The sequence below is a fragment of the Opisthocomus hoazin genome, chromosome 5 (assembly GCF_030867145.1).
Source record: "Opisthocomus hoazin isolate bOpiHoa1 chromosome 5, bOpiHoa1.hap1, whole genome shotgun sequence".
NCBI lineage: Eukaryota > Metazoa > Chordata > Aves > Opisthocomiformes > Opisthocomidae > Opisthocomus > Opisthocomus hoazin.
In genome coordinates, this window is record NC_134418.1 from 14,291,159 (window position 1) to 14,309,670 (window position 18,512).

Here is an 18,512-nt window from a genome sequence, read left to right on the forward strand (position 1 = left end):
GTTTTATTCTGCCAAGATAATAGGAATGCAAAGTAGTCCTCATGTTACAAAGGTCAGAATATCTCATATTCTGAAGGAGTCTTTAGACTGGTCTGCATTCTGGGGAAAAATTCCAAAAGTTAAATGTAATAATAATAAAAGAACCTCTCAAAACCTACTAACCGAGAAAAGAAGAGTTAATACTCACATGCCTGGAGTACTGTGGGTAGGGAGGGGAGAGACTACTAAATCAGAATCCAGAACTATTGCTCTTGCTGGCCCTTAAGCTGACCTTTGCCACTTCATGCCTCAGTTTCATTATCTGTAAAACTTTGACGCTGATACTGACTCTCCTTTCCTTTGAACTTAATGAAAGGAAAACTTGTCCTAATACTACTTTTAATTTATTGCCAGGTGTCTCCAGTTCTGAATGAAACTTGAGATGGAGAGTCCAGGAGTTGCAGTTTTGGTTCAGAAGTTTGGTATTTAGGTTCTGTCCCTGGCTTCCTGTTCAGCCTTGGACAACTCTTAGTTAGTCGCATAGTCCTGAGGGACTCTGGTTCCGATCAGCTGCCGGTTCAAGCAGTGACATCTTGGTTCCTAAACGCATCTAAAGGGTCTTGAATGTTCACCTCTGTGCTCCTTGTGTTTTGTAAGTTTTATGGTGTTGGAAGACAGAACTAGAGACTAAATTAGGCACAAATCTGGCTGAAGCTTGTAGATAGTAAATTGTGAGGAAGCACGGGCCATCTTGTACTGACAGTGGCACGCTGAGCATAACTGTGAGGCCATTGCACCACTCCAGCATACAGACCTCCGTATTATCCGCACTGTGTAAATGTGTGTTACCAGTAAGACAGGAGGATGTACTGAATGTATCATCCTGTGTCGGGATGAGCTAGATCTCAACGGTAGCTTAGTTTTTGTACCTCTTGTTTACCTAACACGGCCAGATTTTCTTTTGTGGCTAGTTCCAGCTGAGTAGCTGGAAAGTTTGTTGCTACTGCAGCCTCTTAGCTATGACCACGTCTTTTCTTCTTCCACTAACATCTCTTTTTCATCTAATTTAGGCTGTAATCCTTGAGTTAAAAAACCTCAGAAGTCCACAGAACTGTGTTAGCGTTACTTAATCTCTTCTTTGTATGCACTTTGTGCTTGTTCTTTATATTATGAGCAATCCCCTGACTTTGTGTTTGCAACTGTCCATGACTTGGCCTTCCACATAGACCTAACAGGCCCCACACTCTTTCTGTATCTCATAATCCTGATATGAGGAAAAATATAGGAAAAAAGCTGTCAGAAACCTTTTTACTATCATAATGGCACCATCTAAACACCTTTGATGGAGATGTTTTATTGCCGATCAAAATCAAGCTGTTTAAATTGGTATTTTTAGCAAATCGCCACCAGTGTGAGACTGTTGACAGAGTTCTCCACTATGATGTCTGAAGAATCATTGCTATAAAGACCATGGAATTAAAATTGGAATTGGGCTGACATTATGCTACTAAGTGATTTTCAAGTGTGGATCAATGCCTTGCATTAACAGGTTTTAGGTCCAAGACAGCTTGAAGGAGCACACACTTATGCAGCAGTGTCTGCTTTTGTCGTTCAGAAGAGTCAAATGGTACAGACAATGTAATTGCAGCTCTTTGGGCTTTTAATAAAACCCACACAGTACATGCTTTTAGTGGAGCAGTGGGCAAATGCTGCGTGATAAAAAGCATTGACACTGTGGCTATTAGGAGTTCTTAGACTATAAGTACTGGGTTGTCTTTCTGCCTAAGGTAAAACACTGGAATTGGAAGGAAAGGCCAAATCCATTAACCTATTGACAATCCATTCCAGAAACGCTTGACTCTTGGACAACAAGTCTGCAAGGCAGAGATTCAGAAGCTGGACGCTGTCCACTGGTGTCCTTTCTGTCATGACATGCTTACTGTAGAACTGTCATTCAGCAGTGAAAACATGCATTGTATCTTTAAGAAATGGTAAGAAAGGAGTAAGTGGATCATTATTTAAAAGTTAGGGCTTGCTTCTTTCTTTCATAGTAAGATTGACACAATCACATCATGATGTTATCAAGCATACTGAGGCCTGATTCTGTCCCTTTTTCCTTACATACACAAACTGGAAGAAAACTGTAGCCGTTTGGAATTAATTCCCTCAGCTGGTGCATGGTATAGGAATGATATAACCACCATGTAGGAAGTGTAAAACTAGTAGAGCTTGATTTGTAAGCATCACAGTTTCCTCCCTCCTTGTAATGAAAAGTGTGCACTAAATGACTAACAGAGGAAACCACTCAAAGAAATGCTTACACTGAAAGTGTAGAGCCTCAGCAGGACCACAGTAATCAATTACCCTAAACTGAAGCCCTGGCAGCTTCTATGAATTGCTATTGATTTCAACTACTAGTCAGTGAATCTTTCTAGGACTAGCTGGAATGTAGGTGTGAGATGCAGACAAAATTAGGAGCTGGAACAAACCTCTGTGGAAAACACAGGGAACAGCCTGGTTTGGGAAGATATGTTATGCTGGAGTTTATTTTTTGAAAGTGCTTAAAAATTGCAAAAAGCCATGTCCCACGCAGGAGTAAAAATGAGGTGTTACATCAACATATATTAAAATAAGAAAGATGCGAATTTTTGTTTTCTTGTGAAGTTGTTATGGAAAATTCTGTCTGGCTTTCAAAAGAAAGCCTCTCTTCTCCATTGCAGTTGAATACAGGGCAAGGAATTAATTTTGTTTTTCTGTAGCCTTCCTCTGACTATACAAATTACTGCCTTTTTGCAGTGAACCCACAAGTCATGTAAAAATGATTCCAAAATAATGATACAAGATTCGGTCCTTTATATGCCATAGCAAGTTGGTTTTCTACAAAATTTCTTGTAGAATTCCTTGATAGTTTCAGAAAGACGAAGCAGCTACTTCTTTATGCATACTGTTTGCCTCAAAGGAAATTTAATCTGTTTTGAGGAGACTGCTGTGTTTCTATTATCATGCAAGGAAACTTATTCTGGAACCTTTTTTGCTCAGCAGGAGCCCTATGTGTTTTCCACATTCTCGTTATACATGTTTTGGCATGAGCATAAAGCAGACATACTCGTTCATATTCCAGCTGATCAAGAGGAGAAGTCTGATTAATGTGAATTTTGGATCAAGGCGAGGGCCATCTTTGTAACCTGCACTGAAAGGAACTTTATGGAGTGACTTCTCCCAGAGGGGGATATTTCTCTTAGATCAGCGGCCCAGAGGCAGTGGAACAAATCTTCTTACTCCTGTCATCCTCATTTTGCTATCAGCTGCACAACAGCAGCACAAAATACTGGATTAGAACTAGACATACCATATAACTGAATCGTGTACTCAGATCGCATCCCTCACGCTGTGTATCATTGCAGGTTGCTAATCATGCCTTTCCTTACCTTCTTTCCTTCTTCCTCTCCCACTGTTTTGCTCCCCTCCCTCCGATCTTTCCCTAAAGCCTTTCTCCTCTCAGTCAGGTCCTGTCTGGCCTGCTCGCTCTCTTGTCTTATACTTCTGTTTTTGAATAATTTTAGGAAAGCAACATAGACACTCTTAGACAAAGGTTACATTGCCTCAGAATACCTTTGTTGCCTTTCCCAAAATTAGCTCCTGATCTTGTAGCTCTGCTAACCCAGCTGTAAGAACATAGTCTCTTGCCATGGTGGTCTCCAAGCATACTAGACTTTTCATTTCCATTTTGCTGTGGAGAGCGTCCGAAAAATCTGTTGGCCTCTTCATAGCTTTGATCGTTTCACTGAGCCAAGCAAGGAGTGGAGACCTGATATATGAGAGCAAACAGCTGGGTTAGGAGGGACAGACCTGTTCTATTTTTCGTGAGCAAGAAGATATTGTCTGTTCCTTGTTTTAATGTTAATGAATTAAAAGACTGCCAAAGCATTGCAGCCTGTCACTGGCAAGGCACCAGTTGAGCCTTCCCTTAGTGCTAATATCTACCAGGGATCTAAATGCCTGGTTCTTGGCAAGCATGTGTGGGAGTCAAAGCAGTGTGAAGATCTTTTTTATTTTCTTAAGGGAAATTCCTACCCTGGTCAGGCACCGGAACACCAGCTTTTTTAGGACAAAAGAGTTGTATCCTAGTGCACTGCCAGTGGTGAACTCTCTGGTCTTTCTCTCTTGGATAGCTTTGGTCCTGGTTGTTTTGTCCACACTCTGAAAATGAACCGCATTACATGTGGTACAACAGGAGTCAGATGTGACTGGTATTTCAGATGTGAGTGAACTGGGAGAGAGGGACGGTACCTCACTCAAGACATCCCTGCATGAGATACGATTGCAAAGGAAGGCTATAGCATAGGAGACAACTCTACAGATTTGTGCCATTAGAATACTTTTCCCTGTAGCAATGGAGTTTTTGTTTAATCAGTTTCTGCCAGATTCCCTCTTTAAGCTCGTCAAGTTCACCAGAGGGCCTGTTTCTGAAGTATGCTGTCTGGTCCAATTTTTTGTATATTTTCCTGCCATGCGATGTTGTGCTTAAAAGGAAGAAAAAGACACAAAGAGAAGACAGAAAAATAAAAATGCGAAATTTCTCATGGGAAATGCTTGCCCTTACCATGTCATGCTAGTTTAAATACAGTTCCCACACATCACATGTCAAGCTGTACTTGATTGTTTTCAAATAGATGGCAAAAATCATGAGAGGAGGAAAATGTTCTTTTGTGTGACATATTCTTCTTTTGATACATTGGCTTCTGTAGCTGTCAAAGAAAAGGCTGTTTTTCCATCTATTATTACAAATGCATTTGGTGTAAATCTGTTCTACAACTGTATTCCCTTGATTGTTTACTTCAATACAAGTGTTACCGTTTTATTTTTTCTACATCTAGTGAAGAGATGACTTTTTAGTGGTGCATTTTCTCTATGATGCTCAGTAGGCAATGAGGTTCTTTCTCAGTGGAGATTTAGATCACATCTGGAAATGCAGTCTCTTTCACGTATTTTCTGCTTTTCTGGCAGTAGAGTGGAATATTTAATTTCATTATTCAGCACAGGTTTATTCGTTTCATGCAGTGAAGGGAAATTCATCAATATTGTCTTCAGCATCCAGAAAAATGATACTTACCATGACTGTTTCACATACTCTATTTATATTTTATATCTTTCTCATCACTCAGCAATTATTCATCTCTCTGCTGAGAGGTAAAATTCTTGTATTGAGTTACTATAATTATTCTGAACTGCTGAATGCAATTCAGTCACTGAAAGCAATGGCTTTTACTTAAAGATATTTCTTGAGACAGATTCACCAAATACAAATAAATTAATAAAAGTTATTTGTTCCTGCTGATTTTCAAGAATATTTAATGATGCTTTGTAAACAGGGTAAATCAATGTTGCTACATCTTAACATTCATTGCAGTAATATTAATCATGATGGATTCTTAGAGATGGATGTAAATGTAAATGTGGTGGTGCAAGTAAGTGGGAATGCAGTTGAAATGCAACACTAATTCATTCCCAGTTGTTATTAAATGTCACAAGATATTCGTAGTTTTGCTGATATTTTCCTTTTTAAACACTTGGTGTAAAAAAAATTAAAAATTAGTGTGGTATATTTGTCTATGCGAAGTCATCAAAATAATTATCTCTGAATCTTTTGTATTATGTTTAATTTCAGTGTAGTGTCCCAGATGTGCATTTTTGCACAAGATCAAAGTATAGAGTATAAAGGTGGTGATAGACTGTACCTCAGTCCCACAGAAAGCAATTAAAGGTCTTCCTTTTGGGAAGTGGGCACAATGGGAACAGAAACAGGCTTAGTATCATGATACATGATTTCTCTTGCCATCAGTAAAACAGATTTTCTCATTTATCTTATCCTCTGAGATGTTTAAATTTTGAACGTCAGCTGATTCAAATTTTATGTTCAGGGAATCCCGGCACTGAGATGATTTGTGTTTAGGGCACTGAACTGGGACTCAGTAGATCTGGGTTTGTTCTGTCAAGCATTTCCCTTGTGATCTTATGCAAATCCTTTATTGCCTCTCACACAGCCTCATCAGTAAAACAGGGTAATGTTGCTCTTCTTGTTCGAAGGTTTTGTTAACATTTGGATGGCTTATCTACAGCAGATTGCTGAGGGCCATATGAAAATGTACAATCTTATTTAAATGTACTGCTTTACATATATATCCTTCTTTCATTTTATGCTTCTGCATCTACTGCCATCTTACAGACCCCTCATGGGACTCTTTCTTTCATTCTCTTCTTTATAAGCAATCTTCCACAGGCTGGCCTTCTCCTCCAAATACATGCTAATTGGGTCCTGGTTTTTAACCTCACCAAGGCAGGTAATGAGTGGATCTGTAAGTGTTGGAGAAGCACTATGTGAGCTATACATCATGTGGATAATCTTTGGTGATCCAACTGACAGGTTTGTGCTTGGGAAACTAGATCTCTGATGTGTTTCTGTTCCATATGTGTTCACTTAAATGGTTCGGATATACAATTCTCAGTCACAGAAATTCATACTGATTTCAGTAGTGAGCATCATTTACAAAAAACCCCAAGAATGCCATTTCAGATACTTCTTTTGCAAGTATTCAAGTAGCAAAACCAAATCTGTGCACAATTTGTTTTAGAAACAGTATTATATTAGTATCTATTCATACAAAACTATTTGCGTAAATGCTTCTGTGTTAGCCACATTTGCCTTTGCAAAAAAAGTACATTTATTGTTTGAGGCTTTTAACTTAAGCTACGTGTATTTTTTAGCTTAAGTTGCATGACCGTAAAATCCAGTGAGCCTTTACTGCATTCAGCAGATCTGAGCTGTACGTTGTTCCCTATCAGTCAGTATTAGTCTGGGATAGAGCAGTGATTTCAATAGCAACTACAGGAGATAGAACTACCTGCTCTCTATTAGTTTTAATGAAAGTGAGAATTGTGAATCCCCTGGAATGCTGGTTTTTTTATGTCTTTGTTGGCACAGCATGGACAAATGTTGACCTACTGATGGGATCTGCTGTAAAACCATTGTTGCCTAGTGGCTCTTTGAGTTTGGTGTAGGGTGGAGTAAGTGTGGAAATTCTAAAAAAACCCTACTGCCAAACAAATTAGTATATTTTTATCTAAAAGCATTAAATGTATGGACATTTAGATAATCATGCTTCCTTCAGGAAGGCAGTAGGAGTCATGGTTTGCCTGCAAACAACTGCATTTTCCTTAATGAAACTTCCATTCAGACATTGTAGATATAAAGCCAGCCAATATGGAGGACCTGACGGAAGTGATTACAGCCTCTGAGTTTCATCCCCATCACTGCAATCTCTTTGTCTACAGCAGCAGCAAAGGATCCCTGAGACTCTGTGACATGAGGGCATCAGCTCTCTGTGACAAACATTCCAAGCGTAAGTCCTTGCTTTCTTCAGCCCCAGGTGTCATTTAAAGTCTGACTGTTCATGGGCAACATGTAGATGTGTGCATACCCCACTGTATTAGCCCCTCAGTTGCAGGCACATTTGGAAAGAAAACAGCAAAAGGAAGAACATTTTCTCATCTGTACAGATATTACCCATGAACTTGATAACAGTCATGCCTGTGACTGTTTGCCCTTGTGGTTCTTATTGCAGGGATCAGTGAAGAATCCACAACTCTCTAGCAAAAGAGAGATGATTCCTAACAAATTAAATATGGGGGAGGGGCGGGGCGGTGGGTGTATTTCAGTAGATGAGCATACTGTTCTGAATACTGCAGCAAGTAAATTTTGCCATTCAAACTGCCTTCAAAATTTTGAATCCATTTTCTGGATTAAAAATCTTGGGGTCCTTCCTAAAAATTTAGCCCAGCATTGCTTATATGGACTTTTTCAATAATGCGATAAGTAATACTGAAGGGGGAGGGAGGTATTGTGTTGGTATAGAAGGTGTCATCTGTCCTAAACTGATTTTATGTAGCCTGTGAGACTTTCAGACAGAGCCACCAAGTCGTGACAGTTCATATCTGAACTACATAAGAACAAGGACGCAAAATGTTAAAATGGGGGGCTGTCTGTGTTCTCGAAGTAAAGGATTAAGGAAAATACATGTTCATAATGTCTTGCTGTCAGCTCTTTACAATCTAGACAAGATAGAATATGATTCTTACCAACAGTAATCTGGCAAGCCGGGGCACTTTGCCTTGTGCAAACAACGTGTTTATTCCTGATCTTTTGTGACTGAAAACCACTGGACAAAGGCATTGTGTCGTGTGGCTGTTCCTGTGAGGAGCTGAGGAATGAACTGTGGCGGCTCTGCTTTAGCCACCTTCAGGACAGGGGCTTCCAGGACACTTCCATCTCACAGAATTGGGCCTTCTTTTGCAATGTTGAAACACAGGGAAGGAAATTCAGGATAAATTCTCTTCATGCCAGGAGCATGTAAGAGGTTTTATGTCATTCAGTTCCTACTTGAACCTTTTGAGTTGGCAGATCTTAGTAGTGGGGTGGGGGAAGGGGCGAAGGAAGAAAACATTCGAAGATTTAAGTGAGACATAAATGGTGCATAGATTTAGCACACAAGCTATTTTTTTAACTGAAGTAAATGTAGTATAGAGCCTATGACTAGGCCTTTTGGCTGCAAGGAGAAGTGCACATGCTCGCAACCTCTTAGGATGTGGTCTCCAGTTATGGAAAATGGCATTTCAGGACAATTTCCTAAGCAGAGAAGTGTTTTACCTTTGTTAGCTGTATCCGCTTGTACTTGTGGGGGGAATTCAATACCATGAAGTGAAGAGCGAGCATGATACAATCTGACACATTGTTGTGAGTTATCGTCTCCTGCTTAATTGTTTTGTTCCATAATACTTTAATTTCTTCCTGCTAATAAGTCCTCCATGCCCCTGTAACTCAGTGCTAAATGCCAATCATAACTTATTAAAACAACAATACAGTAACCCTGGATGAAAGAAGGCATTTTATGCCAGAAGGGAGCACAAGGTCTAGTGGTTATTGATTAAACCCCATTTTCCAGATCTATGAGTTAGAAAATAGCCATTGAATGTAGCATTGCTGCACTGAACTCAAGTCAAACTGATTGAGAAGCTGGGTGTGTCTCTACACACACATACAATACAAAATTGATACAGCAATGGCAGAACTTCCAAAGCGTTAAAAGGAACAGGCCCACGTACTGCTGATTGGAGCTGTTTGAGTATAGCTCTTGGAAGCAAGCAAAACTAATTATGTGAAGCCCATAGCAACCTAAAAGGATATATCACAAAAAAACAGTTTGGGAAATCAAATATTTGCACTATTGTTTCTCTAGTACCTTCACTGTGCATCTGATTCCTCTTTACAGTCGCTTTACACGTGGTGCATATGCATGGTCAGGACACTACTCTCCTAGCTCAGCTCGCCTTTCCACCTTTCCCATAACTGACCTCACTTCTCAACCAAAGGAGCTATGACTATAGTCGCTGTAAACCCTCATGTTCTGCCATGCAACACTACTTTCTTAATTCAGTCTAATATCACTATGTGCTGTATTTCAGATGCTGTTCTGAGATTGTAATGGATGTGCGTATTTTTAGGGATAAAAGATCCAATGTAAAACTTATAAAAAAATACCTAGATGCTGAGCATATGTTGTGAACTTTTAGTTTTGCTCCTTTTTCAGACCCTTTGTTGTCCAAATCTCTATAGCTGGGCTAAAGTCAGTTGCAGCTTTTGGGGGAAGGGCCCTTCCATATGTAGAAGTGTAGAGAGTGCTGTGAATACTTACTGTGCCATACTGTATAAATAAATTACATACTAATATCTGTAGTGTAAGTCACTGACACAGGATGTTAATAAATCATAGTGTTCTTGAAGATTTCTGGTTTGCTAAACTCGGTGGCAAAATCTCTCTGTTCAGGAGTAGTGACAGCAAGACTACAAGGTTTCCCTTATAAATCTTTCATGGCTCTGACATGGAAGAGACAAGAGACTGCTTCCATATCTACTCATCCTTGGTGCCTATGCTGAGATTTATTAGCAAGCTGCCACATTGTGTGATGACTCGTAATGGGGACCTCTGTCCCTTAGAAAAATGGTCTCAGACTGCCAAATTCATCCATAAGGCATTGAAAGAACATCAGATCAGTAGCTGAGTTTTAAATGGTCATTGAGATACCGATAAGGTGTTGTTTTTTCAATAGACTACCTGAAACTGCTTCTTATAACACCTCTTTAATAGATCATGCAATGCTGGGCGAGCAATCAGAAGCAAAACCTTTACAAATGGATATCCAGGAAAGCCCAGTCTGTAACCATAGGGGAGATACATACATAATACTGTGCCGTGTTATTATCAGACTTCACAAATAGTGGGAGAGAATTCCATCAAAATATTCTGGAGAAAAGGTGAAAAAAGAGATCCGTGTCTCTGCTTATTTAGTGTTGGAGGGATGGGAATAAGGAAGAAGGTGTTCCTGGAGTCCACGGGGTTATAGGTAAAGATTTAAAACAGATAGAAAAATCACATTCGAGCAGCAAGAAATAGAGAATTAATTTAAATAATATGGAAGCTTTCATCCAAATAGTGTACGTGGCAGAACACCGTCGTGTTTGAGGTGTTCTTCTTTCAACATGCACAGCAATGCAGTATAGAAGGAAGGCAGTATAAGGGAAATCTGACAGCAGCAAAATCAGGAAAGCTAACAGCCACAGAACTGTCATTGTTAGAGCAGTTAGCTGGGAGCATCCAAGAAATAGAAGAGCTAACCCCCCACCCCAAATTCCGTAAATTCTCATGCAAGGGATTCAGGTAACAAGGACGACAAGCATAAGGATACTGTTGCAGCAAGATCCTTCTGACTAAAGAACACTTATAGCTGTATAATATGTAACTGTTCCATTAACAAATCGTTGCTAATTTGGTTTTGATCTTTTCTTGCTAATGTTATGTTCAGAGCTCCTCATAAATGTGCATGGAGATAATATTCTTCCAAACAGCTTGTAGACTAGATAGGTACATATGGCTGTTTCAACAAATCATCCAATAAAGCAGTCAGCTAAAGAAAACTGAGCTGGAGGATGTGAAGTCAGAAAAAATGAAGAGCTTTTTCAGTACTTCATCAGAATTTCTAAATTCAGAATTATGTGGTAAATAGAAATTGTATAGTTATGCAACATGGAAATTTAAGTCACTGAAAATAACTCCTATTTATATTCCATGTAGTAGCCTTAATATCTTAAAGTCATTGCATACTTCAGAAGTTGTAATCTGTTTTAATGTTGTATGTTACTTTAAGGGTTTTCTTAGTGTTCATTTCTTAATATGTGTTTGTAGACTAAAAACCTATTTCTAATTATCCATGGTCAAAATTTACAACAAAATACTTCAAGGGAGGAGGAGCTGCAGGTTCAAGTTTATTGCTCCATGTGCTGTGGTGCTCTTTAAAATACAAACTTTGGGGTTGCACAATGCGGTTAGCATCTGTCACCATGAGCTCATGCTTTCCATCCTCCATACAGACTTCACAAGCTTCTGACATCTGGTCTGTAACAGGAGCCAGTTAGGGCCCCTCTTCCTTTGACCAAAGAAGCGTTTGTAGATGGCAGGCAATCTTAAGAGCCGTCTTCTCTGGACTTGCCCTGAAAGGGGCAAAGCATCTCCGCTGGTGCCTTCCCAGTTCCATGGCACAGATAACCAATAACTTAAAAGTATAAAACAGTCTTCAGAACAATGCCAAGTGAATTTGGGGTTTGGTTTGTGACCCAGAGATGCAGTGGTATCATCTTTTTTCCTTGAGAGCCCTTTACCACATTTTTATTTGAAATCCAGGCATGAAAGAAATGGCAGCCCTTCCCCAAGGATAAATGCCCCTGTCCTGTCAGTCTGGCATGTAACTCAATTTGGTTATTTGCTGGGGTTTTTGAGATTACCTTCGATTTTAAACACTAAGAATTCAGCACTGTGGAAGGAGCCAAAACAGAAATCAAGGATAATCTACTTGAACGTGTTCAATTTTTAAAATTAAATTAATTATGTTTACCAGTCATTTAAAGGAGGTTGGAATTTCAGAGACGAGACAGCTTTCAGACCTGTAACTGAATATAGATTATCTTTCACTTGCAACAGAGAACAACCAGATGCACAAAAAAGCCTGTGACAGAGTATCCCTGCTGGATTCGCTAATTAATATTGACCTTTACAAATGAATGATGCCTATTGTATGACTGAAAAAGAGACAACTTGTTTTTCTTTTATGTGAGCTTTACATTTAAAATATGCTTTTTATTTCTGTATCTGGTCTCATGTTAGGTTATCGTCTGAGAGACAGCCAGCCAGCATTCTCCCTTTGTGCACTGAGAAACCACTGTCAAAATAATGTCCACTTTAGGCAAAATCTGCAAGGTTTCATGTGACAGGAGTGAAGCTTACCTGAGCTTCCACGATGGTTTGACCCCGTGCTTGAATAGAGACTTGTTCACCTTATCCTAATTCTGGATTTATTTTATAAGCATGCACTGCAAAGGCATATATTCATTGATGGTTTTATATCCCCAATGAAAAAATGTGCCTGTATCCTGATAATTTTGTAATTATTACTGTCACTAGAGATCTGTTACTACAATTTCACGCATGCTAAACTAGATCCTGGGAGGGATCCTTCCTTGTGCAGGAATCCCACTGAAATTTGGTAGATGATTTCCTTTAGCATGGGCTCCAAAGCTTCCATTCTGCTCAGTTTGGATGAATGTATAATAAAGACATATAAAACACGGCTAATGAAAATTCAAAATTGTTTCTACAGAAATGCAATTATGTCTATATAGTATTTCCTCCAGTTCTGCAAGATATGTTAAAATTAAATCAGAGGAAGAAAAAAACCTGATCTATGTACTTCTAACTATCAAATAGTAAGAAGAAAGAGAAAAGCCTGAAGCAATGGTAAATGATTTATGACTGAAGAGGTGTTTCATTTACCGCTCTCCCCCAGCCACACACAGATAAAGCAAATAATTGCTGTAAGATTGCTTTAATTATTCAGTCTATTAAAAATCCTGTCTTGTTTGCTTAGCTTTTTAACAGCAACAAATACTGCTTTTCAATGTCTCATGAAACCAACATTATTCTGCCAAGACCCTGTTTCAGTGGGGGAAAAAAACCCACTTATCACTACCCTTATATGTCAAGATCGGAAAGACTTATGCATGAATTTGCCTGTAGAGGAGTAGTAGTTTTATGTCCCATTAACTCCATGGGATTGCTTGCAACACGTGGCATTAAACACACACAATAAGTCTTTGTGAGCCTGAGGTTTAGAGAGGCTTGATCTTCCAGATTAGCTTTGTGTTTTTTCACTTCCTTGCTCTCTTTAGCACCGTTCCTCTTTATTAACAAACTCACTGGCAAAGCTACATTAATATAAGCAGCTCTGTAGTGAAGCTGCCACCCCTGATCTTTAGCTATTGATCTGGCTTTGCCTTTCAGCACTAATGCACTATCCCTTGTGGTTTGCGACAAGCTGCGGCAACTCCCTGCAGACGGTAAAACAGATTCTTCTAAAAGCCATACTCTCTAGATGTATTGATGGGAACCCTGGTTTTAATATTGGGTCATTGGATAAAGGAATGCTTTACAGTAAGTGGAATTTCAGTCCTGTGGTGTCGAGGTAGCTTCGGAAACTTGCTTTTACTCAAAGAAGGAAAATGATGTGTAAGTGACCAGGGCATGAAGAAGAGCCCTCCAAATTATTTAAAATAAAAATAGAAAATTGAAATATAAAAAGATACTACTTTTTCAGTTTAAAACATGATAAGCAACTACAGGCTATGGTAATATAGAGTGTTAAATAATTTCAGTTAGTTGTTTATACTTCATGTCTTATAAAGTAATTGTATTTTAGATTGCTCATGAAGGTGCACTCAAAAATCCCGCACTGTATTAACCATATTATTCAGTGTAGAACATGAAGGCAAGATTGTCACGTTAGCAAGACATCCTGATCTTGAAAGAGAATTTCTGAAGGAAGGGAATGCATGAGTGGATTGGCTTAATACTAAACAATAAAACATTCAGAGGTAGTGAAAGATAGTGTAAATAATAATGGTAGTCAAACTGTTATCATAAACAATGAAGCTAAAAGACGTAGAGAGACCATGAATTTCAAAGGGAGCTTTGCAGTTGGTTTTGATTCACTTAGAGTGAACTCAGGAACTCTTTAGTATGAAATCCTAAAGTAGATTTTAAACAGTGTGTAATAATGACTATACCTAGGCAGACCAGAAGGCTGTCTAGCCCACCATTCTGGCTCTGGTAGCGGGCAATAGCAACATCAACAGAAAATATAAGCACAGAGCAAGCGTATAATCTTTAGCCTCTGCAACTTGCAGTTGGAAGCTTGGGGTTCAGGGGCTTCAGTGAGAGTGAACTTACTGTATTTAACAATACTCAGAGGGGTGTTGGTTTTGTTTTTTTTTTCCTTGAATTTGTGCAGTTATTTTTGAGCCTGTGTGTAATTTTTACCATTCACAGTATCTTCTGTAGCGTCATTAGGCATAGTGTGAAGAACATCTGGTCTGTACTTACCCTTTCCCAGTTTCACTTGGTGACCCCTACTTGTTGATTGGAAGAGACAGTGTACAAAGTGAACTGTCATTCCCTATTCATCCTTTCCATGCCACTCCTAATTACAAACCCCTCAGTCTTTCCTAGGCTGAGGAGTCCCAGTCTATTTAGTCATTCCCTGCACAGCAGTAATTTGATACTTCTGGTCATTGTTATTGCCCATTTTTGTGTCTTCTTGAGACCTCTACCACGTTAGAGATAAGACCAGAACCACACATCTTGAATTAAATGCCACAAAAGAAATAATGCTTTCTGCGTTGAAGGATGATGATGACACTGAGAAGTGTCATGGACTTAAAAAGATTAACATGATTAGTGTTTTTGTATAAATTCAGTGAAATTTAGCTTAGGGTTTTTTATACTCAACTTTATGAAATATATGCGGTGGACCAAATCACAGCTGTCTTGGGGAATCATAGTAATTTGCCATCTAAACATATTATATTTAAATAATTTGTAAGATTTTTTGCTTAGGATCATGTTTTGTAAGAAACATTTACTTAATATAACCATGTATTACATAAAAAAATGTTTAAAAATGTTTGTTTATCAGCTGTCAGGAGGGCTTATTGGTTCTTCTTCCTTTGCAAGTTGCTGTGGCTAGTCTGTCCAGATGGGTGAAATTCCATATTTTTCAAAGTACAATTTTCCAGTACATTTTAATCAGGTATTGCAGCCATTTTCATTTCGGACCTGAAATGAAAGAGAGGCTTAATTTAAGTGGTAAATTGTTTGGCCTGCATTTGATGTCTGTGTTTATGAAACTTAAAGCCCACTGAGATTACCTGATCTACCACCAGTATTTCCAGGTCCAGCTGAAATACACTTGTGTGTGTACATGTGTAACGCAGAGGTTATCTGTAATAAGTCCTTAATTCAGCCTTACTGCAGGCTGTTTACATGCTTGGATAATAAAAAAGAAAATTATTTTCCCTCTCTTGTTCCAGCATCTTTGCTGGCTCTGGCCTCTGCAGTCCTCTCCCTCCTCATAAACCCCGCTGCTTCTTTCTCCAGTGTTGCCGAAACTGCCTTCACCCGTTTGTAGCTGTGACCCTTGAACAGGAACGGGACAGTTTTCTACATCCATTAGCTCCCCTCAGAGAGCATCACAGAGTCACAGAATCACAGAATGGTAGGGGTTGGAAGGGACCTCTGTGGGTCATCTAGTCCAACCCTCCTGCCGAAGCAGGGTCACCTACAGTAGGCTGTAGAGGACCTTGTCCAGGCGGGTCTTGAATATCTCCAGAGAAGGAGACTCCACAGCCTCCCTGGGCAGCCTGTTCCAGTGCTCCGTCACCCTCAGAGGGAAGAAGTTCTTCCTCATGTTCAGACGGAACTTCCTGTGCTTCAGTTTGTGCCCATCGCCCCTTGTCCTGTCACTGGGCACCACTGAAAAGAGCTTGGCCCCATCCTCCTGACACCCACCCTTAAGATATTTGTAAGTGTATATTAGGTCCCCTTGCAGCCTTCTCTTCTTCAGGCTGAACAAGCCCAGCTCCCTCAGCCTCTCCTCGTAGGAGAGATGTTCCAGTCCCCTCATCATCCTCGTAGCCCTCCGCTGGACTCTCTCCAGTAGCTCTTCATCTTTCTTGAACTAGGGAGCCCAGAACTGGACAGAGTACTCCAGATGAGGCCTCACTAGGGCAGTGTAGAGGGGAAGGAGAACCTCCCTCGACCTGCTGGACACACTCCTCTTGATGCATCCCAGAATGCCATTGGCCATCTTGGCAGCCAGGGCACACTGCTGGCTCATGGTTAACCTGTCATCCACTAACACACCCAGGTCCCTCTCTGCAGAGCTGCTCTCCAGCAGGTCCGCCCCAAGCCTGTACTGATGCATGAGGTTGTTCCTCCCCAGGTGCAGGACCCTGCATTTGCCTTTGTTGAACCTCATCAGGTTCCTCTCTGCCCAGCTTTCCAGCCTGTCCAGGTCATGCTGACTGGCAGCACAGCCTTCCGGTGTATCTACCACACCTCCCAGTTTGGTGTCATCAGCAAACTTGCTGAGGGTACATTCTAACTTTTCATCCAGGTCGTTGATGAAGAAGTTAAACAAGGCTGGGCCCAGTACTGACCCCTGAGGGACACCACTAGTTACCAGCCTCCAACTAGACAGCGCCGCTGATGAGGGCCCTCTGAGTTCTGCCATTCAGCCAGTTCTCAATCCACCTCACTGTCCACTCATCCAGCCCACACTTCCTGAGCTTCCCTAGGAGGATGTTATGGGAGACTGTCGAAAGCCTTGCTGAAGTCTAGGTAGACATCATCCAGAAAGAGAGAGTTATTTCATGGAGCAGGATTTCCAAGGACTTAAATCCAAATAACTGCATTTAAGTGCTGTAAAAACAGAAGATTTCAGGACAGGACATAAACTATTAACAGTATCCTCTAGAAAAAAAGCTTTAATAAATTCTAATTTGTTTACAAGTAGAAAGAAAATAGCTTCGGAAGAAGCTTTGTTTTTCTGCTATAGGGAATGACTTTTTAAGGCTGTTTATAATTTTATCCTCTGAATGATGGAATTTCTTACCAATGCTGTGGAGCTGGTAAGATTTCATCTTCAAGTTTTCCCTGGTTTTGTTTTTACGTTCCACCCCTCCCCCCACCCCTCCCCCCAGATAATCGCATGTTCTGCAATACATGTAAGCATGATTCATCTTTGCTTTTCTTTGTAGATACCTTTGGCTTTGTGATAGCAGGAAGTTGGTTTGCTCTGTGGTTCTACTTTTGGTTGGCAGTAACAGAGATTTTCATCTTTATGCCTTAAGGAGTACACAGCATCATCAAGGGTCTTCTCCCTTGCTAGTTCTTGGTTTCTCTGTGTTTTGTTTCCTGATATTTCACAGTAAACCCTTGCAGTTATCATCAAGCTCTCAGGCCACGATAACAAAATTTTGTCAAACCTTATGCTCTGTGTTTCTCTCTTTTAAAAGTAATGAAAGATTTGTTTAACTGAATACAGTTGACATTCCTTTTATCCCATCAATCAATTATGCACTTATAAATTCAGGTTGAAAATAAAAAGTAGCTCCAGATAAGCCTTCATTATATTAGGTAGAGAGCTTTTCTAACCCCTGCCCCATATTATCTCAGATAGCGTTATTGCTTTCCATTTAAGTAGATCATACTTTTTTGTGTTTTTAAAAACATTATTCTTATTTGTATTCTAGAACCATCTGCCTTGCAGCAGTGCTGTGAGTGCTTGTGTTTTTATTTCATCCAGGCAAAAGAGTGAAGGTAAGAGGAGAAGAAGTGGGAGAATGGGGGGTTGGAACCAGATGATCTTTAAGGTCCCTTCCAACCCTTACCATTCTGTGATTCTAAAATGCAACTGAGGCATTACCCAAGGTCCTGTAGCATAACAGACGTGGTCCTGTGCAGCCTGCTCTGAGTGACCCTGCTTCGGCAGGGGGGTTGGACTGGATGATCCACAGAGGTCCCTTCCAACCCCCACCACTCTATGATTCTGTGATAATGCAGAGAATCACGCATACTCCTTCTTGCGATGATTTTGGGAGGAACACAAAATTTTGGATGCTATATTGGATTCTGACACTGCACCCACCATATGAACCATTTTTAGCATTATTAGTATTTTCTAAAGTTCACATATGCCAGAATTTACACCCTGCAATGATTAAAACTGTGCCCAGCAAACAGAGTCTTAATTTTCAGTTGTGCTGGAGTCTGGAGAATACCAATGACTCCATCAAAACTGTGCGTCTTTGGAAATGGGACAAACAAGGAGAAAAACTTTTTATGAGAACATGGGGTTTTATGTTTTCTGATACTGTGATTTTGGGCTATTGTTGGGATAAGGGTTGATTGAGTCCTAGAATATATTTTAGTTACAGTCTACTCACTACTTTTCAGTGGGGTGCACCCGGTAGTGCTGTTTGATTTGTCACTTTCCTGTGTTCCTAGCTGTGTGATATCCCTCTTCCACAATTA

The 18,512-nt window shown here is 40.0% G+C and overlaps 1 protein-coding gene across 9 annotated transcripts in view; it reads left to right on the plus strand.

Annotated features, from left to right (window-relative positions):
• Positions 1 to 18,512, plus strand: part of PPP2R2C (protein phosphatase 2 regulatory subunit Bgamma) — a 208,576-nt gene that overhangs the window by 167,800 nt on the left and 22,264 nt on the right. For all 9 annotated transcript variants that reach the window (XM_075420479.1, XM_075420473.1, XM_075420480.1 and 6 more), the window contains one exon: positions 7,215 to 7,379. In XM_075420479.1, coding sequence (XP_075276594.1) covers positions 7,215 to 7,379 — 165 coding nt within the window. The remainder of the gene's footprint in view (positions 1 to 7,214; positions 7,380 to 18,512) is intronic.